The sequence below is a fragment of the Zalophus californianus genome, chromosome 13 (genome assembly GCF_009762305.2).
Source record: "Zalophus californianus isolate mZalCal1 chromosome 13, mZalCal1.pri.v2, whole genome shotgun sequence".
Lineage (NCBI taxonomy): Eukaryota > Metazoa > Chordata > Mammalia > Carnivora > Otariidae > Zalophus > Zalophus californianus.
Window position 1 is genome coordinate 65,764,136 of NC_045607.1, and position 23,081 is coordinate 65,787,216.

General features: G+C 33.5%; 1 protein-coding gene across 5 annotated transcripts in view; it reads right to left on the reverse strand.

The window, feature by feature from the left end:
• The window catches only part of ERCC6L2 (ERCC excision repair 6 like 2), a 159,956-nt gene that overhangs the window by 107,228 nt on the left and 29,647 nt on the right, over positions 1–23,081 (reverse strand). For 4 of the 5 annotated variants that reach the window (XM_027614939.2, XM_027614942.2, XM_027614938.2 and 1 more), the window contains one exon: positions 10,634–10,756. The exons of the other annotated variant lie outside the window; for it this stretch is intronic. In XM_027614939.2, coding sequence (XP_027470740.2) covers positions 10,634–10,756 — 123 coding nt within the window. The remainder of the gene's footprint in view (positions 1–10,633; positions 10,757–23,081) is intronic. 5 annotated transcript variants of the gene reach the window in all.

Sequence of the window (23,081 nt, forward strand, 5' to 3'; positions counted from 1 at the left end):
CCTAACTTGTTAATTTTAGCCATTCTGACTGGTGTGAGGTGGTATCTCATTGAGGTTTTATTTGGATTTCCCTGATGCCGAGCGATGCTGAGCACTTTTTCATGTGTCTATTGGCCGTTTAGATGTCTTCTTTGGAAAAATGTCTTCATGTCTTCTGCCCATTTCTTGTTTGGATTATTTGTTCTTTGGGTGTTGAGTTTGATAAGTTCTTTATAGATTTTGGATACTGGCCCTTTATCTGATATGTCATTTGCAAATATCTTCTCCCATTCTGTCGGTTGTCTTTTGGTTTTGTGCACTGTTTCTTTTGCTGTGCAAAAGCTTTTTATCTTGATGAAGTCCCAATAGTTCATTTTTGCCCTTGCTTCCCTTGGCTTTGGTGATGTTTCTAGGAAGAAGTTACTGCAGCTGAGGTCGAAGAGGTTGCTGCCTGTGTTCTCCTTTAGGATTTAGATGGACTCCTGTCTCACATTGAGGTCTTTCAACCATTTTGAGTCTATTTTTGTGTATGGTGTAAGGAAATGGTCCAGTTTCATTCTTCTGCATGTGGCTGTCCAATTTTCCCAACACCATTTGTTGAAGAGACTGTCTTTTTTCCATTGGACATTCTTTCCTGCTTTGTCAAAGATGAGTTGACCATAGAGTTGAGGGTCCATTTCTGGGCTGTCTATTCTGTTCCATTGATCTATGTGTCTATTTTTGTGCCAGTACCATACGGTCTTGATGATGACAGCTTTGTAATAGAGCTGGAAGTCCGGAAGTGTGATGCCACCAGCTTTGCTTTTCAGACCAATATCCCTGATGAACATGGATGCAAAAATTCTCAACAAAATACTAGCCAATAGGATCCAACAATACATGAAAAAGGATTATTAACCATGACCAAGTGGGATTTATTCCTGGGCTGCAAGGTTGGTTCAACATCCGCAAATCAATCAGTGTGATACAATACATGAATAAAAGAAACAACAAGAACCATATGATCCTCTCAACAGATGCAGAAAAAGCATTCTATAAAGTACATCATCCTTTCTTGATCAAAACTCTTCAGAGTATAGGGATAGAGGGTACATACCTCAATATCATAAAAGCCATCTACGAAAAACCCACAGTGAGTATCATTCTCAATGGGGAAAAACTGAAAGCTATTCCCCTAAGGTCAGGAACGCAGCAGGGATTTCCATTATCACCACTGCTATTCAACATAGTACTAGAAATCCTAGCCACAGCAATCAGACAACAAAAAGAAATCAAAAGCATCTGAATTGGCAAAGAAGAAGTCAAACTCTCACTCTTTGCAGATGATATGATACTTTATGTGGAAAACCCCAAAGACTCCACCCCAAAAGTGCTAGAACTCATACAGGAATTCAGTAAAGTGGCAGGATATAAAATCAATGCACAGAAATCAGTGGCATTCCTCTACACCAACAACAAGACAGAAGAAAGAGAAATTAAGGAGTCGATGCCATTTACAATTGCATCCAAAACCATAAGATACCTAGGAATAAATGTAACTGAAGAGGTAAAGAATCTGTACGCAGAAAACTATAAAATACTCATGAAAGAAATTGAGGAAGACACAAATAACTGGAAAAACGTTCCATGCTCGTGGATTGGAAGAAAAAATATTGTGAAGATGTCAATGCTACCTAGAGCAATCTATACATTTAATCAAATCCCTATCAAATACCATCAACTTTTTTCAAAGAAATGGAACAAAGAATCCTAAAATTTATATGGAACCAGAAAAGACCCCGAATAGCCAGAGGAATGGTGATGGGTTTTTTAATGTAACTCCTAGAGCAAAGGCAACAAAAACAAAAATTTGTTTCTTTTGGATATTAACCAGTTATCAGATATATGATTTGCAAATATTTTCTACTGTTTAGTTGGTTGTCTTTTCATTTTGTTGACGATATCCTTGCTGTGCAGAAGGGACTACATCAAACTAAAAAGCTTCTGATAAGTATGTAATATCCAAAATACTAAAGAACACATACAATTTAATAGCCCCCCCAAAAAAATCCAATTTAAAAATGGACAGAGAATCTGGAGAGACGTTCTTCCAAAGAAGGAAAGGAGATAGCCAACAGCTACATGAAAAATCTCACTAATCATTAGGGAAATGCAAATCAAAAGCACAATGAGATATCACCTCACATCTGCTAGACTGCCTATTTTCAAAATGACAAGATGTAACAAGTGTTAGGCACAATTTTAGGAAAAGGAAATCCTTATGCACTACTGGTAGGAATTTAAATTAGTGCAGCCACTATGAAAAGCAAAAAATTAAAAACAAAACTACCATATGATCCAGGACTTTCACTTCTGGGTATTTGAAGAAAACAAAAACACTAATTTGAAAAGATTTATGTACCCCCATATTCACTGCAGCATTATTTACAGCAGCCAAGATATGGGAACAACTTAAGTGTCCACTAACAGATGATAAAGAAGATGTGACATATATATATATATATCACACATATATACACCCACGGAATACTATTCAGCCATAAAAAAGAATGAAATCCTGCCATTTGTGACAACATGGATGGACCTTGAGGGCATTATGCTAGGTGAAACAAGTCAGACCAAGAAAGAGAAATACCATTTGATTTCACTTATATGTGGAATCTACAAAATAAAACAAACCAAAAAAAATCAAGCTCATATCTACAGAGAACAAATTAATGGTGGCTAGGGCATTAGTGTGGTATGTGACATGCATACAGCTATAAAATAAATAATTCATGAAGATGTAATGTACGCCATGGTGACTATAGTTAATACTGTATTGCATATTTTAAAGTTCTCCTTACAGAAAAAAAATTTTTTTTCTAACTATGTATGATGATAGATGTTAACTAGACTTATTTACTGTGGTGATTATTTTGCAACGGATACAAATATCAAATCATTATTTTGCACACCTGAAACTAATATAATATGTCATTAATACTTCAAAAAAGGCCTGAAAAGGCATGTGGCTTTAATACATATAAAAACATGACCAGTTAGAACATAAAATTTTAAAAGTTCCATTTGTAATAGCAACCAAAAGAAAGAATACCTAGTTAAACTTAATGAACAAGAAACTAGGTCATATGAAGAAAGCTAGAAATTCTGAAGGGCAAGAAATAAGATTTAAGCAAATGATACGACTACTCTTGGAGATGCAGTATTTACAGTGTAAAGATGTTCATTCTCCCTACCTAAATCAATAAATTCAATGTAATACCAACTAAAATATCAATAGGTTTTTAGGAGAAAATTGAGAAATTTGAAGACAAACTAATCCTACCAAACATTAAAACATATTATAAAGCCAAAAAAATTAAAACTGTTTAGCACTGAAAGATAAATGAACAAATAAATCAATAGGACAGAACAATGTATCCAGAAATACACCCACACATTTATAAATGAGTTTCATTTTACTCAAAAGTGACCCTTCAAATATAGTGAAAAAGAGGGCTTATTTAATAAATGACAAAATAATTGGCTAACCAATTGAAAAAAATAAAGCTGGATTAATAGATGATTCCTTTTTTTTTTTTTTTTTAAAGATTTTATTTATTTACTTGACAGAGAGAGACAGCGAGAGAGGGAACACGAGCAGGGGGAGCGAGAGAGGGAGAAGCAGGCTTCCCGCGGAGCAGGGAGCCCGATGCGGGGCTCGATCCCAGGACCCTGGGACCATGACCCGAGCTGAAGGCAGACGCTTAACGACTGAGCCACCCAGGTGCCCCAACAGATCATTCCTTATAGCAAAATAAATTCAGGCTAACACAGAGATATAAAGGTATAAATAAAGTCATACACATTATAAAAGATTCATGGGTGAATTTACAATCTTAGGTACAGAAGATTTTTCTAGGCAGGCATAAAACCCAGAAGCTATAAAGATAAGTATTTTTAACTACCCAAATTTTTTAAAAATACAATAAATAAGTCAAAAGCTGACTCTGAAAAACTAGGAAAGAAATATTTACAGAATACATAATGGACAAACGATTAGTATGTAGAACATATGATTAAGGACTATTAAGAAATATGATTAAAACTAGAACTTGATGTTTTAAAAAGCTATTAAAAGTCTTTTAAGATTCTGAAAAGATACTTGACCTCACTCATAATTAAAGCAATCGAAATCAGAGCAAGGTATAATTTTTCTACATCTCTGACATAATTTATGTTAGTTAACACCTAGGATAAATGAAAAGGTGGGAAACAGACACAATTTTACACTATTGGTAAGGATACAAATTGGCACAAGCTCTTAAAAGGCAATTTGACTCTAGCTGTCAAGATGTAATATACCCATAATTTCAGTACCACAGACTGTGTGATGCCAGTACCAAGAATTTATCCCATAGTTATGATGGCAAAAAGTTGCAAGATATATGCATGAGGATTTTCACAGTAGCATCATTTGGAAGATAATCCTCTTGGTATACATCAGAAACTAAAGAAACAGTGTATAGTAAATAAAATGCTGGAAACATATTTTTGTTCAATCACCATTGAAACTGCTTCTGATAATGTGATTACTAGAAAAATTCTCCTCTGCATTAATACTGATTATGAATTTTCACAGACCCTTTAAAGCTTTATCATATGAGATAGCAATATTTTAAAATTAATTTACTTTGATTTTCTTAAAGACTGAATTCCAATTCTAATGGCTTAAATCTAAAGACTCATTCCAAGAATTAATATGTGAAATGCATACTTTGTGTCTTTTCCTTTAGGAATTTATTCTTGGCAGGAAACATCTATTTCATGCATTCTTAGATGATTTATTCACACTTGAAACGTTTCAAAATATATATGAGATGTATCATTTCACACACACATACCCCGAATCCACCATTCCTTAATTTGTAACATTTGATTCATTAAAAGGATTTGTTTTTCAAGGAGTTCCAACATTAATTTTTCAGGATTCCACTGCAATTCTGGCATTAGCATAATAAATAAAAAGGAATTTATTTCTTTTCTAGTTATTTCACAGACTATCTTTTAAAAAATGCACAAAACTTTATTTACTTATTTTTTTATTTTTTTTAAAGATTTTATTTATTTACGTGCCCCCAAATGCACAAAATTTTAACTGGACCAATACAAATTTATCTTTTAAGAATTTCATCACACAGGGGCGCCTGGGTGGCTCAGTCAGTTAAGCATCTGCCTTCAGCTCAGGTCATGATCCCAGGGTCCTGGGATCAAACCCCACATCAGTCTCCCTGCTCCGTGGGGAACCTGCTTCTCCCCCTCCCTGCTGCCTGTTGCTCTGCCTGCTTGTATTCTCTCTCTCTCTGTCAAATAAATAAATAAAATATTTTTTTAAAAAAAGAATTTTGTCACACAAAAATACAGTATTTGTTTGAATTTCATTCTGGGGAATTAATTTAGGATGTCACTGGTAATCCCATTAAAAGCTTTATGAAATTCCAGTTCAAATGATTAACTAAACAAATGTATGTATTGATGCAACTGAAACAAAAGAACAATTATAAAAATAAATCCATAATAGTGTAAAATGCTTGGAAGTGGTGCTGCCCAATAACCAGAACTGTGTAAGAGGAGATGAAAACTGACAAACTTAAAGAACTGAGGAATCTATCCTATACCTATGTAAGAGAAAACTTCCCCAAAAAACAAAAAAGCAAATTTTCCTAGAAATAGACTTTAAGCCAAACACTGTAACAAGAGACAAAGATAGTCATCAGATCATAATAAAAGGGGTCAATTCATTAACAGAATATAACAAGTGTAAATATTACACCCAACATCAGGACATCTAACTATATATAAAGCAAATATTAACAGGTATGAAGAGAGAAAATGACAGCAATATAATAATAATAGGGGACTTCAACACCCTACTTTCAACAACAGATAGATCATCTAGACAGAAAATCAGTCAAGAAACATCAGACTTAAACTACATGTTAGATCAGATGGACCTAACAGACATATATACAACATTTCATCTAACAGCAGCAGAATACATACTCTTCTCAAGCACACATGGAACTTTCTCCAGGACAGATAATATGTTAGGCCACAAAACATGTCTTAATAAATGTTTGATTTAAATCATATCAAACATATTTTCTGACCACAATGGTATGAAACTAGAAACCAATGACAAGAGGAAAACTGAAAAATCCATACATATGTGGATATTAAACAATATGCTCCTGATAACCAAAGGTGTCAGAGAAGGAATCAAAAGGGAAATGAAAAAATCTCTTGAGACAAAAATTGAAACACAACATACCAAAACTTATAGGATGCAGCAAAAGGAGTTCTAAAAAAGAAATTTTTAGTGATAAAGACCTACATTAAGAAAAAAGAAAAATCACAAATAAACAACCTAACTTTATACCTCAAGAAACTATAAAAAGAAGAACAAGGAACACCTGGGTAGTGCAGTTGATTGAGCATCCAACTCTTGGTTTTGGTTCAGGTCATGATCTCAGGATTGTGAGATCAAGCCCCCAGTTGGGCTCCACACCTAGTGTAGAGTCGGCTTGGAACTCTCTCTCCTTCTCCCTCTGCCCCTCCCCACCCCTGCTCATGCATGCTTTCTCTCTCTAAAATAAATAAACCTTAAAAAAAAAAAGTAAGAACAAATTAAGCCCAAAGTTAGTAGAAGCAATCACAAAGATCATAGTGGAAATGAATGAAATAGAGACTAGAAAAGCACTAAAAAAATCACTGAAATTAAGAGCTGATTCTTTGAATAGATAAACAAAGTTGGCAAACCTTTAGCTAGAATAAGAAAAAAGGGAAAACACTCAAATAAAATTAGAAATGAAAGAGGAGACATGACAACTGATAACAAAAAATACAAAGGATCATATGAAATTATACAATTATATACCAAGAAATTAGATAACCTACAAGAAGTGGATATATTCCCAGAAAAACATAACCCAACAAGCCTGAATCATGAAGAAAGATCTGAACAAATTACTAGTAAAGAGATTGAATCAGTAACCAAAAACCTACCAGCACAGAAAAGTCCAGGACCAGACAGCATTACTAGTGAATTCTACCAAACATTTGAAGAAATGTCAATCCTTCTCAACAATCCCAAACCCATTTTTCAAGGCCAATGTTATCCTGTTATCAAAGACAAGGGTATCACAAGAAAAGAAAATTACAGGCCAATATCCCTGAAGAATATAAACACAAAAATCCTCAACAAAATATTAAACAGATTCAGCAGTACATTAAAAGGACCATACACCATGATCAAAGTGGGATTTATTTCTTAGATGCATTGATAGTTCAACATATGCAAATCAATAAATGTGATACAGCGCATGAACAAAATGAAGGATAAAAATCATATCTCAATAGTTGCAAAAAAAAGCATTTGACAAAAAATGATAAAAACTCTCAACAAACTGGACATAGAGAATACATACTTGAAAATAATAAAGACCATACATGACAAGCCCATAGTTAATATCACAGTCAATAGTCAAAAGCTGAATACTTTTCCTCTAAGATCAGTAACAAGACAAAGATGCCTATTCTTACCCAGTTTATTCAACATAGGACTGGAAGTCCTAGTCAGAGCAATAAAAAGACACTCGAATTGGAAAGGAAGAAGTAAAACTTGTCTGTTTGCAGATGATATGACATTACATGTAGAAAACCCTAAAGATGCCATAAACAAAAATGAAAACAAACCTCTTAGAACTCGGTAAAATAAATTCAGTAAATATGCAGGACACAAAATCAATATACAAAAATCAGTTGTGCTTCTATACATTAGCAATGAATTATCAGAAAAAGAAATTAAGAAAACAATGCAAAGGGGGCGCCTGGGTGGCTCAGTCGTTAAGCATCTGCCTTCGGCTCAGGTCATGATCCCAGGGCCCTGGGATAGAGCCCCACATCAGGTTCTCTGCTCCGCAGGAAGCCTGTTTCTCCCTCTCCCTCTGCCTGCCATCCCCCTGCTTGTGCTCTCTCTCTCTCTCTGTCAAATAAATAAATAAATAAAATCTTAAAAAAAAAAGAAAAGAAAAAAGAAAACAATGCAAAGTAATGGCAGAGTAATTAATTAAAGGGGAAACAATTATGACAATCATCTGCTTCAGAGAAGCAGCACTCCACTTCCCCTATATAAAGTACTGTGTATATTTTTCCAAAGCAGGAGAACTTCTTCAGAATTCTTAGTGAGTGTTGGGGTTGAGGAAATTTCTAAATTTCAAGGTTGAAGAAAAAGTCCTATACACTTTCAAACAAAAAGAAAATTTATTGTCCAAGGAAAAAATCAGTTCAGTACTGGAACCTCATCTACAATATAGAGTGACAGAAGAAAATAAAATTATTTTGGTCAAGTTTAAGAGAAAACTTTTAACTTAGAATTCTACACACAGATAAACTATCAATCCAGTATAACAGCAATATAAAAGTACATAAAACTTTTGAAACAACTGAAGTTGTTAAATAAGCAAAAAGTGGTACAAACACAAGAAGAAATGAGAAAGCTGAAAGACATAGCAGGAAATTTTAATATATTTCTCTCAGAATTTAATTGCTCAAATAGACCAAAAACAAAACAAAACAGTATTAAGAATTTTAACAATATAATTAACCTTGATTTAACATATATATTTAGAACTATGTGGCCAGAACAACAAAGAATATGCAAAATACTTGCAAACATTTTTAAAATAACTGAGACTATGTAACTGCACAGCATTAAAAACACCTGACCATGGATTTAGCCACAAAAAAAAAAAAAGAAAAAAATCAAGCCAGTATTATCTGAACAACAAAAGTAGAAATCAACAACAAAGGCTAAATACTCTCATCATTCTCCAACCCCCCAACAATATCTATTCACTCGGAAATTTTAAACTTCACTTTAAATAGTACTTGAGTAAAAGAGAAAAACTATAGAGTCACAGACAATTTTGAAAAGACCACCTAGTGAAAACTATGAAATGCAAAGTAGTACTCAGAAAAACATATACAACTTAAGTGAAATTTATTAGAATATAAGATTAAAAATAAATACTTAAGAAATGAACTGAAAGAGATAGAAAAATAGCAGTGTATATTATAGCAAGGAATTACACATATATATGCATATGTACCTACATAAATATATAAATGTAAATAAATATATATTTTATATTATTATCTTCACCTATTTAAAGTATTACTTTTCCCTGCTGTTTTCTCTGCCCTGTTAACTATCAGAACTGACATAAGATATTCATAAATTCTGCACTGACATTTAGAATCAAATAACAACTGAAAACAGGACTACAGACAGTATTTGAACTCTAGAAGATTTAAAGACACATTAAGAATATGCTTTAAAGGGGAAGGGAGGAAAAGATAAAACAAGACGAAATCAGAGAGGTGACAAACCATAAGAGACTCTTAATCATAGGAAACAAACTGAGGGTTGCTGGAGGGGAGGGAGTGGAGGGATGCGGTAATTGGGTGATGGACATTAAGGAGGGCATGTGATGTAATGAGCACTGGGTGTTATATAAGACTGATGAATCACTGAACTCTACCTCTGAAACTAATAATACACTGTATGTTAATTGAATTTCAATAAAATAAAATAAAATAAAGATAAAATGGCTCAGGTCAAAAAAATATGCTTTAAAAAAGAAAGAATTATAATACTTCTTTAGAATCAAATTAAATTTGACACAGGATTTATTTATATTAAAAATAATAAAAATTTTAAAGTAATAATACCATAAGCCAATACTTCTCAAAATTTTGCACTAAAATGCCCCAATAATAGACAATAGTAAATTGGCCTCAGCAATCTTATATATAAGACTCTATTATAGATGAGACTGTTTAAAACTTGACTTGTAGAAAGTGATTTCATTACCATAAGAAAATAAAGATTTCATAAAATCACTTTATCTTTATTTCTATCCAGTTTCCTGAGAAGAATATTAAAAGTCAGACACAAAAATATACTTTTTCTTGCATTTCATTATTTTATTAGAAATCTCTTATTTTTGAGTCATATATGAGATATTTATAAACATGCATTTACAAAGGAGAAAGCTGAAATATAGACACGAATAGCATTCATAGTCACAAGGGCAGAGACAAAGACACACCCAGACCTTAGTCTTTCTAATTCTAACTTCAACAGTCCTTCTCGTAGGAAGAATTTGTTTCAGATTTTCAGGATGTAATTATTCTGCTGCACAACTTTATCAGTGACATACCTTTGTTATCAATATCTACAACTGTCTCCTTTTTCATTCTCACATAAAGAAAGAACAATATAATGGACTTTGACTAACTTTACATATACATTTATGAAAATTTAACAAATTAATGAAAGTAAGTCATATAAATCCAGCCAAGAAAAAGACTAACCTCCAAAAAAATTTAAGCTAGAATTGTATTTTGCCACTTTGAGAGTCAATCATACTTAATTTGAGGATGAAACTGATAATCCTTCAAGCATTAGGTCTATAAAACAAACATTTTTAATGATGTCTTTAACTTATATGTTTTGAATTTATACTATAATGTGTGCTGTGTACTATAATGTGTGTTGTGTACTTTCCCAATACCAGCTTCATGAGCTGTATGTTTCTAAACATCTTACTTTTTTTGCTATAGAAGAAGGGGGCTCCTTTTTCATACTTCTTAGTAAAAACTCTGGCATGTTGTTTTCAATATCTTCACGAGTTCCCTTTTTATGCAAAACTGCAGCCAAAAATGAAATAACCTGGGAGAAAAAAAAACTTTTTAATTACTGTGTAAATGTTACAAGATGGACAAAATGTTATGGCTTACAATTAACTACCCAATTACTGAAAATTTGAGTATGTATAAATAGATTTGTTACAGGAGAAAACAATATGAAATAGTAGTACTGGTTTTCTTTTATATATTAACAAACAAATGTACAGTACACCTTACCCCTGAATACAGTAAAAAAGAATTTTCACATGGCTATCTCTTCCATGATAAGTTTTACCTACTCAATGAATTCTTTCTTGATCTCATCAGTTCGGACATTACCTTATTTTTCTCTCTCCATGAAAACTATCTCTTCATATACTCTATTAGAATAAACGATATACATTCTTTTTTCCCTGTAGAAAATAAACCCCTTGAGTTTATTTGGCTCATAAAGTTGTGCACTTCTTTTCATCTAATAATTATAGATGGAATAATAGAATGTTATTTTAAGATAGACTAAGACAATTCATCATTACACACACCACTTGGAAAACAGCTATTCTCTAAATACCAAGTAAGAAAGACAGAGACATAATAAAGGAAATACAACCTCATGTAATGAAGAGCAAGAATATTTAATCAATTGGACTCTGATTCAAATTTCAGCCTTAGTTGCTTGGCAGTTATATAAACTTGGGCAAGTTAATCTATTTGAATAACTGTGAAAATATATGAAAATAGCAAAAATAAATATTTGCAGAGTTGTTTTAAAGATTGGGGGGGGAAGTACTTTCCATACTATCCATATGGGGGGAAAGAATCATTACTTTAGAAAAATAAATCATATAAATATTAAAACCTAAAGAAAAAAATATGAGAGGCGCCTGGGTGGCTGCTCAGTCGGTTAAGCCTCTGCCTTCAGCTCAGGTCATGATCCCAAGGTCCTGGGATCGAGCCCCATGTCCGGCTCCCTGCTCAGCAGGAAACCTGCTTCTCCCTCTCCCACTCCCCCTGCTTGTGTTTCCTCTCTCTGTGTGTCTCCCTCTGTCAAATAGATACCAAAAAAATCCTTAAAAAGAAAAAAAAGAAAAAGAATATGAATGACTAAAAAAAATAGTGTTTTTAAAATGGGAATGGTTACCTACCATCTCAATCCTAAATGACAAAGAAAAAGAATGGTGTAAGAGAAGTATTTGAAGAGATAAAAACTGAAAACTTCTAAAGCCTGATTTAAAAAAAGTCAAGCCATATATTCCAGATCCACTAACAACATCAAACCAATAAATAAGTAAATAAATAAATTATTAATCCACAAGTAGGTGTTTCATAGGAAAACTGCTCAAAACTTGAGACCAAAAAAAAAAAAAAAATCTTAAAAGTAGCACAAGGAAAACACAATAGATTACCTACCAAAAAGCAACAACTGGACAAATAGCTGATCTTGTAGCAAAAACAACAAAAGACACTATATGATAGAATGATATTTTCAAAATGGTAAAGAAAATAAAAGGAACCTAGTTTTACACCCAATAAAGATATTATTCAAGAACAAAGATGAAGATATTTTCAGACAAACAAAAACTGAACAAATTCCTCATCAAAAGAGTCATAGTAAAGGAAATAATTAATGAGGTTTTCAGACACAAGGAAAATTATACAATGTAGATGTTCAGAGATGCAGGGAAAACTTAAGAGCAACAAAAATGGTAAATATATAGAAAATATAAATATATATTAACATTACTGAACAAAACTAAAATGTCTTCTTGAAATTAAATAAAAGCATTAAAAGATAAGACAACACATGTATTTGAGTCTGAAAGGGCCCAGTGTAGTTACAATATTCTGATGTCCTTACACTGTCCAGGAGGAAATAAAAGACTAATTTATATTAGATTTTTGATAAGTCAAGAATGTTATAATCTCTGGGGTAACCACTAGAAGGGAAATACTTCAATGTGTAAGTAGTAACCTATTAAGAGAGAGATAACAGAATAATATGAAATAATCTATCCAAAAGGAGGCAAAAAAGATGAAAATAAACATAGGTGATGTACAACAAATAAAAAAGCAATAATAAAATAGTAGGTTTAAATCCAAATATATTAGAAAGCACATTTCATGGAGGGGACTAAATGTTACAATTAAATGACAAAGATCGTCAGGTCTATAAAATATATATGCCATTTACACACAAAACATTTAAAACAAGGAACAGAAAAAGTTAAGTAAAAAAATGAAAAGACGTGAACAAAAACCAAAAGAAAGTTGATATAGCTGTATTAATAGACTCTAAGGCAAAAACATTACTAAATTAAAAAGACACACTTCAAGCTTGATATTGATTAAAAACTTAATTCACATAGAAGTTATAACTAGTGTAAATTGTTAAGCAAAGAAAACAAAGTTTACTGAAACAAAAGAAGACAAATCCATAGCATAATGGTAAGATTTTGAAATAACTCAGCAAGAAGAAACAAAATAATCAGTAAAGAGAATATTTGAATAACATGGTTAGCAAACTTGACCTAATGAACATTTGATCAAACACTGTACACTACTGCAAAACACAGTTTCATTTAAAGTACATATGAGGGGCGCCTGGGTGGTTCAGTCAGTTAAGCATCTGCCTTCAGCTCCAGTCATGATCTCAGGATCCTGGGATTGAGCCCTATGTTTGGACTCCCTACTCAGTAGGGAGTCTGCTTCCCCTCTCCCTCTGCCCCTATGCCCCCTCCCTGGTTGTGCTCTCCCTCTCATTCTTTCTCAAATACACAAATAAAACCTTTTAAAAAATTGATAAAGTACACATGAAATATTTACAAAAGCATCATACAAGGTCATGGAGCAAATCTCAATACGTTTCAACAGAAATATTACACAATATGTTCTTTGATGTGAGAAACTAGAAATAACAAAAGTTTAAAAAGAAAACCCACAAATATCTATAAAGCAAGAAATATACTTCAAAGAAGAAATATATTTTAAGGTATATTAGAATAAGCGGTGCCTGGGTGGCTCAGTCGATTAAGTAAGTATCTGCCTTTGGCTCAGGTCATGATCTCAGGATGCTGGGATCACTAGCCCTGTGTAGGGCTCCACACTCAGTGTGGTCTGCTTGGGACTCTGCTCAGCAGGGAGTCTGTTTCTCCCTCTCCCTTTGCCCCTCCCTCCCGCTCGTGCTCTCTCTTTCTCTCTCTCAAATAAAATCTTTAAAAAATGTATAAAATTAAAAATGAAGTATATTAGAATATACTTCTAATTTCACAATTGAGATTAGAATATATTTTGAGTTTAATAATAATAAATAATAATTACATATTAAACTTTTAGACTACACCTAAAATCATGTTTTAGGGACTTAAATGCCTATATTAGAAAAGAAGCTGCTAATAAGTATCTAAGAATCTATTTCAAAAATTAATAAAAATACAGAAAACATAACACAAAAAACAGAATTATAAATAAAATGTGTAAGTGGAAAAGCATATAATAAAAAGGATCAGCAAAGCCAAATGATCATTCTTGTGAAAGGTTTTTAAAAAGTGATAAGCCCCTAGAAAATTAATGAAGAAAAACTAAGAGGCAAACACACACACACACACACACACACACACACACACACACACACACAAAGGACATAATAAATAATGTCATGCCAATAACTAAAAATTTAGAAGAAATGAAGAACAGAACTTATCAATACTGACACAAGAAAAAACATAAAATTTACATATTCATAAAACTATCAAATCTAAACATAATTATAAACCTTACATAAAGAAAACTAAAAGTCAAATAGTTTCACCAATAAAGTCTACCAATGCTTAAGAAAGATATAATGCCAGTCTTGGAGCACCTGGGTGGCTCAGTGAGTTAAGCATCCGACTCTTGATCTCACCTCAGGTCTTGATCTCAGGGTTTGAGTTCAAGCACTATGTTGGGCTCCACACTGGGTGTGAAGCCTACTTAAAAAAAAAAAAAAAAACAGAGAGAAAGGAAGGGAAAGGAAAGGAAAAAGGAAAGGAAAGGAAAGGAAAAAGGAAAGGGAAGGAAAAAGGAAAGGAAAGGGAAGGGAAGGGAAGGGAAGGGAAGGGAAGGGAAGGGAAGGGAAGGGGAAGGAAAAGGGGAAGGGGAAGGGGAAGGAAAAGGGAAAAGGAAGGGAAGGGAAGAGAAGAGGATAATGCCAGTCTTAAACTCATCCAGATTTTAGAAAGGGAGAAATGGTCTCAACTCATTTTATGAGTTCTACATAATCTTGATAAGAAAATATGGTAAGAATATTACATGCAGGAGATTTTAGGCCAATTTTTCTTATTCATATAAAAGCAAAACCCTTAAAATATTAGCAAATGTAACACAAAAATATAAAAAAGAAATATATACTAAAACCAAGTTGGGCTGATTCTGGGAATGTAAGTTTGGTTTAATTTTCAAAATTTAGATATTGTATGGGTATTAGTTAGGTATTACACTTAACTTTCCTAACATTAGTTTCCTTAAAATAAGAATAGGACAACCCATTTCATTAGAAGATCCATTTTACATGAAGTGCTACATTATTAACTTTAAGCACACTGTGAAAAGTTGGGAATGTATATTTTTATCACTAGGGCAACCAACAACAACAAAAAAATGTAAATAGTTAAAAAGCCAGTAGAAGAGCTGAAATATATTTTTTAAAATATCCTAGCAACCCAAAAGAAAGCAGGAATGGAGGAAGAGTAAGACAGAAAAGTCTGTTCAAACAAAAACCAAATAATAAAATGGTATGTACAAATCCAAATATAACAGAAATGTAAATGGACTAAACACTCCAATTAAATATCAAAGTTTGCCAAAATGGATAAAGAGTTGTCTACAAGAGACCCACTTCATTTTTTTTAAAATTTAATTCCAGTATACCTAGCATACAGTGTTATATTATTTTCAGGTGTATAATACAGGGATTCAACAATTCTATGTATTATTCAGTGCTCATCAAGATGAGTGAACTCTTAATCTTCACTTATTCCACCCATCTGACCACTCACCTCCCCTCTGGTAACCCACCTGTTTGCTCTCTAGAGTTAAGAGTCCGTTTTTTGGTTTGTCTCTTTTTTTTTCCTGTTTCTTAAATTCCACAGAGAGTGAAATCATATGGTATTTGTCTTTCACTGACTTTGCTTGCCATGTTGTTACAAATGGCAAGATTGCATTTTTGTTTATGGCTGAATAATATTCCAGTGTGTATATGTGTGTGTGTATCGATACAGATCTATATAGATATAGATACATACCATATCTTCTTCATCCATCTATTGATGGACACTTGGGCTGCTTCCATAATTTGTCTATTGTAAATAATGGGGCAATAAACATAGGGGTGCATATATCCTTTTGAATTAGTGTTTTTGTATTCTTTGGATAAATACCCAGTAGTGCAATTACTGGATCGTAGGGTCATTCCATTTTTAATTTTTTGAGGAACCTCCATACTGCTTTCCACAATGGCTGAACCAGTTTGCATTCCCATCAACAGTGCACAAGGGTTCCTTTTTCTCCACATCCTCGTCAACACTTGTTTTCTCGTGTTTTTTATTTTAGCCATCCTGATGGGGATTTGATTTCCCTGATGATGAGTGATGTTGAGCATATTTCATGTGTCTGTTGGCCATTTGTATGTCTTCTTTGGAAAAATGTCTGTTCATGTCTTCTGCCCATTTTAATCATATTATTTGGGGGTTGGGTTTTTTGGGGGTATTTTTATAAGTTTTTTATGTATTTTGGATATAAACCCTTTATCAGATATGTCATTTGCAAATATCTTCTCCTCCCATTAAGTAGGTTGTCTTTTAGTTTGGTCGACTATTTCCTTTGCTGTGCCTAAGTTTATTTCGATGTAGTCCCAATAGTTTATTTTTGCTTTTGTTTCCCTTGCCTCAGGAGATATATCTAGAAAAATGTCGTTACAACCAGTGTCAGAGAAATTACAGCCTGTGCTGTCTTCTAGAATTTTTATGGCTTCAGGTCTCACATTTAGGTCCTTAATTCATTGAGTTTATTTTTGTGTATGATGTAAAAAAGTGGTCCAGTTTCATTCTTTTGCACATAGCTGTCCAGATTTCCCAACACTGTTTGTTGAAGAGACTTTTCCCCATTGTATATTTTTGCCTCCTTTGTGAAAGATTAATTGACCGTATAACTGTGAGTTTGTTTCTGGATTTTCTATCCTGTTCCATCAATCTATGTATCTGTTTTTGTGCCAGCACCATACTGTTTCGATTACTACAGCTTTGCAGTATTACTTGAAATATGGAATTGTGATGCCTACAGCTTTATTTTTCTTTTTCAAGGTTGCTTTGGCTATTTGGGGTCTTTTGTGGTTCCATACAAATTTTAGGATTGTTTGTTCTAGTGTTGTGAAAAATGCTCTTGGTATTTTGATAGGGATTGCATTAAATCTGTAGATTGCTTTGGGTAGTATGGACATTTTAACAATATCTGTTCTTCGAATCCTTGAGCATGGAATGCCTTTCCATTTGTTTGTCATCTTCAATTTCTTCCATCAATGTTTTATAGTTTTCAGAGTATACATCTTTCACCTCCTTGGTTAAGTTTATTCCTAGATATTTTATTATTTTTGGTAAAGTTGTAAATTGGATCATTTTCTTAATTTCTCTTTCTGTTGCTTCATTATTAGTGTATAGAAATGTGACGGATTTCTGTATATTGATTTTGTATCCTACAACCTTATTGAATTCCTTTATCAGTTCTAGTAGTTTTTGGTGGAATCTTTAGGGTTTTTTATATATAGCATCATGTCATCTGCAAATAGTGAAAATTTTACTTCTTCCTTACCAATTTAGAAGACTTTTAATCCTTTTTCTTGTCTCATTGCTGTGGCTAGGACTTCTGGGTACTATGTTGAATGAAAGTGCTGAAAATGGACATCCTTGTCTTGTTCTTGACCTTAGGGGAAAAGCTCTCAGTTTTCACCATTGAGTATGATGTTAGTTGTGGGTTTTTCATATATGGCCTGTATTATGTTGAGGTATGTTCCCTCTAGAACTATTATTTTGTTGAGGGTTTTTATCATGAATGGATGTTCTACTTTGTTAAATAGTTTTACTATGTCTATTAAAATGATCATATGGTTTTTATCCTCTTATTGATATCATATATCATGGTTGATTTGCAAATTTTGAACCACTTGCATCCCTGGAATAAATACCACTTGATTGTGGGTTGTTTTTTTTTTATGTATTGCTGAATTTGGTTTGCTAATATCTTTTAGAAATTTTTGCATCTATGTTCATCAGAGATATTGGCCTATAGTTCTTATTTCTGTAGTGTTTTTATCTTGTTTTGGTATCAGGGTAAGGCTGGCTTCATAGAATGGATTTGGAAGTTTTCCTTCCTCTTCTATTTTTTGGAATAGTTTGAGAAGAATAGGTATTAACTCTTCTTTATATGTTTGGTTGAATTCACCTGTGAAGCCCTGCTCCTCCCTCTCCCACTCCCCTTGCTTGTGCCCCCTCTCTCGCTGTGTCTCTCTCTGACAAATAAATAAATTAAAAAATCTTAAAAAAAAAAAATTCAGCAAGAGATTGATGTGAACAAAATGGCTGATGCAGAACTCAGACTAAAGGAGGTGGAAAGAATGTTTCACAAATGACGGAGTTCAAGCATTAGACAATAAGGAAAAGGTCAGGCAACTGTATTGATTAGAACAGGACATGAGGAAACTATATAGTGAGGGAAATGTTCTATATCTTATTAGAGTAGTGGTTTTATATACATACATATATGTATATGAGTTAAATACACATAACTGTATACTTTCGATCCATGCATTTTACTGTTTGTAATTAAAGACAGAATCACACACACACACACACACACACACACACACACACACACACACACACACACACACAAAGATACATATATTCTTTTGAATTATAGGCAAACTGGTCCTCAAAGGCTGAAAAGGCAGAAAAGATACCAACTAGATACTATATGACAATTTAATTTAAGCAATATAAACCTAATCCATTGCTTTCCTCTTAATTCATCTCTGGATTGTTTCATTATAAGAAAACTATATTCCTAATTATGATAAATCATAATTCAACCTGTTCATCTATCCAAGACGATGAAGATCTTAACTTTAACTTAATTTGTCAAATTCCATGAATTTGAGAATTCTGTAAAATACCGGGTAATTTTAATAAAAATCTAGGATTTTGCATTCATTCCCAATTTTAATTTCTTAGTCCAATTAAAACTAAAAGTGAAAATAGATGAATTATTGGTGTTGAACACATCATGGGCACAAATGAACACAAGGAGACTTCTGGGGTAATAAATGTGTTCATTATCTTGATTGTGGTATTGTAGTGATCATTTCTTGGGTGTATTTATATGTAAAACTTACCAAACCATACACTGTAAATTTATGCACTTTAATGTATATTAATTGTAACTTTAAAAAGTACATATACACTGTGCAAATGAATACATACACATACAACCAACAAGTCTGCTAAAACTAGTAAGACTAACAAAACCAAATTTTGTAAGAATATAGAGCAACCATAATTTCATACATTGTTGGCAGGAATGCAAAAAGGTACAAACACTTTGGAAAAGGTTTGGCAATTTCTTATAAAACTAAGCATACATTAGTTCATGACCAAGTAATTCCATTCCTAATTATTTACTCAAGAAAAGTGAATACATAGAAGATTGTTCAAGAGAGTTCTTAACAGTTTTTTTCATAACAACTAAAAACTGGAAACAGCTCAGGTGTCCATCAGCTGGAGGACAGATAAACAAAATGCAGCATCTAAATAATGGAATAACTACCAGCAATAAAAAGGAACAAACTACTTATGCAATCAATAACACAAATGAGACTTAAAATATTATGCTAAGTGAAAGAAGCCTTACACAGAGTGCACATGTATGATCCTATTTATATAAAAAAGCAAAGCTAATCTATGATATAAAAAAGCAGAACAGTGATTGCCTCTTGGGGGTGGTGGGAAGAGCAGGAAGAAACAGAATTGACCTCTTCTAGAGTGATGATAATGTTCTGTAGCTTGAAAGGGTTTATTTGGCTTACACAGAGGTCAAAGCTCATGGAATGGTGGGTATACTTAAGATTTGTGCATGTCATTGTAAATTTTACTTCAAAATGAAAAAAAAGAATTGTAAATAAACACTGACTAGCTAATGACACACATGCTCAAGTGTTTGGGGATAGGATATATTAATGTCTGCTACTTTAAAATGCAACAAAACATGGCTTGATGGATGGATAGATAAGTGATAAAGCCATGTATAATGACACATTAAAAGAATCTAGGTGGTGGGTATATGGGTATTCATTGTACAATTCTTCCAACTCTTCTAGATGTTTGAAAAGATTCATAAGAAGATCCTGGGGAAAAAATCAGTTTGTAAGATAGTAGTGATTCCATTTTTTGCACATTTATTTATGTCTGTGTATTCATGGACCAGTATATATGAAATATATGCATACATGTTTATGTATGTTGTACATTCAACTGCTCCCTCTCAATCAGGTAGATCCTTCCAATTCACTTAAAAAAATACTCAAGTTCCTCCTCTTTCCAAATGATACAAACAAACAAAAAAGAAACTTCCTCAAAATTCCATCTTCCTTCAGCTACTAGTAGGTCACTTTTGTTCCTTTCAAAGCCACCTTTCTTAAAGAGGTAAGTATACTTCCCATGTCTATGCCTTCACCTACTTCATCTGGCTTGTGCCCCCCGCCCCGAATTCCAGCAAAATAGCTCTTGTTCAAGATACCAGTAATTTCCAGTGTCACTAGATCAAATGCACATTTTAAAATCCTCATCCCTTGAAGAATGTAAAATATTGAGCTGACGTTTTTAAATCTGAAATGAGGGAAACAAACTTTATTTCGTACGTAAACCAAACTTTAGAAAAAAAAAAGTTCAATTTCATATTATGGTTAAGTCAGAATGTGAGAAGGGGAAAACTTAAGGGATGTTATCAGAAAAAAGGAAAAAAATGAATAAGATTATACTACAGTCCAAATGGTAAATGCCAATGGTAATAAATGCCAACAGTAAATTTTCATAGACCATTTTCACCTAATTCTACTGTACTTTGAAATTCTACTAAACTCATTAACTATTGTCCACATTTCTTCAACTGGTTTAGTCATTGTATTTATAGAAGCTCCACCTTAAATGGATCTCCCAAACCTCCTATTCATGTAGAAATTATTCTCTGAGCTATAAGAATAATAACCAGGGATGTAAGTCTGCAAGGATCAGAAAAATCCAGCTAAGTATTAAAACTAGTATAGAAACTATGTCCTAATCTTCAGAAGATAAGCCCTCAAGACTTTCAAAGCACATTCAAAACACAATTGAAAGCCTTCCAAGGATTTCAGTGTCAGGTAATATAAAATTGTGCAGTAAAATCACTTTAAAAAATACATCATAAAATAAAGGAAATTTCTTTATAACATGGACTTCAGAGATGAAAGCTAAATTTGAGCCTAAAACATGCATAAGAACTTGAATTGTATATGGTAGTTTTAATGGGAGGAGATTCCCAACTAGTTCCCAAAAAGGTCCCTTTTAGTAGCACGCTGTTTCTGATTTTGCAGATTAGCAGGCATTGGCTAGTCAAAGAAGTGTGGGAAAAGACATTCTAGCATGGGCAAAAACAATAAAACTGTATGTAAAGATAGTCATATTAGTTATTTATAGTTATAGTTATTTATTTTCCTCTAGTATTCATCCGTATACCTTGGTCACAGATGATAGTTTCCTAAAGGCTCCTTTCTTTATTCTTGCCACCTATTCTCCCAAGAAAGTAAATCTGTTTATTCCATAAGCAATTATTTAGCACCTTCAACATGCAAACCTAGAACTATGTGCATTGCCTGGACTTTAAGGGACAAACAGTATGGCTAATGGTGATACACTATGATTACTGAAGGACTTAGTTTTACTCTAGCTTTTTACATCAGAGCTGTATACATAATTGCATTATTAGGCTATTTTTTAAAGATTTTATTTATTATTTGAGAGAGTGAGAGAGAGAGCGAGAGAGCACACACACGTGAGCAGGGGGAGGGGCGGAGAGAGAAGGAGAGGGAGAGAGAGAATCCGAAGCAGACTCTGAGCTGGGCGCAGAGCCTGATGTGGGGCTCGATCTCACGACCCTGAGATCATAACCTGAGCCGAAACCAAGAGTACGATCCTTAACCCACTGAGCCACCCAGGCACCCCTAGACTATTTTTAAATGTTGAAATTAGTTTTTCACTTACCTTTGAGTTCCACTAACAATGGAGGTGTCATGAAGAATAAAATTATAGTGGTATAATTCAATTATAATGAAGGAAACACAGAAGGATTTAATCAGAAACTAGACAAACACTCCTGAAAAACTAGAGTAATTGTATAGTATAAAGTCTAGCTTCAGAACGCTAATCTTTTTAGATCACAAACCTTTGTGATAAGCAGCTTCTAACAGGGCTCCCAATAATCCCCACTGCTGGTATCCACAGCCCTATTTAATCTTCCCCCTTGAGTAAGAGCTGAACCTAGCAACTTGCTTCTAAAGAAGCAAATATGGCAAAAGTGAAGGGCTGTCTCTTCTGTGATTAGGTTACAAAAGACCATGAGTTCCCTCTTACTCATGTTCTCTCTTGCCCTCTGACTTGGCTCTCCCTGAAGAAGCATGCTGCCATGTTATAAGAAACTCCAGTAAGAGGCCCATGTAGCAAGGAACCAAGGGAGCCCTTCACCAATAAATAGCTAATGAGAAACTGAGGCCTCAGTCTAACATCCCACAAGGACCTGAATCCTGCCAACAACCCCATGGCCACGAAGGGAATCCGCCCTAGTCCAACCTTGAGAGGACTGCTGCCTTGTGAGAGGCGGAGCCAGAGGACCCACCTAAACTGCACCCGGATTCCTGACCCACAGAAACTGTAATATGATAAATGCATACTCTTGTAAGCTGCTAAATTTTGGAGTAATTTGTTATACAGCAATATATAACTAACATACACTCCCTCTGAAAAAAGCATGTAAGTATACAAATTCTGGCACCCATTTTAGGGAAATAGGAAGCCTCTCTGAAGTCCATCAGTGGAATTCCTAGTGGTCCAGGGATCCCAGATTAAGAAACTTCTGATATGATAAACTCTAAACAATATACACAAAAGGCCTGCAAGAAACCAATTTAACCATGTTATGTAGCTTAACAAATGTCAGAATACTTTCCTTCCATACAGTATTGCTAAGAAAGTTAAACTACTTTAAATATAATTGATATCTTAGTACTAGTATTACCAAAGGTAAAATCAAGCCAA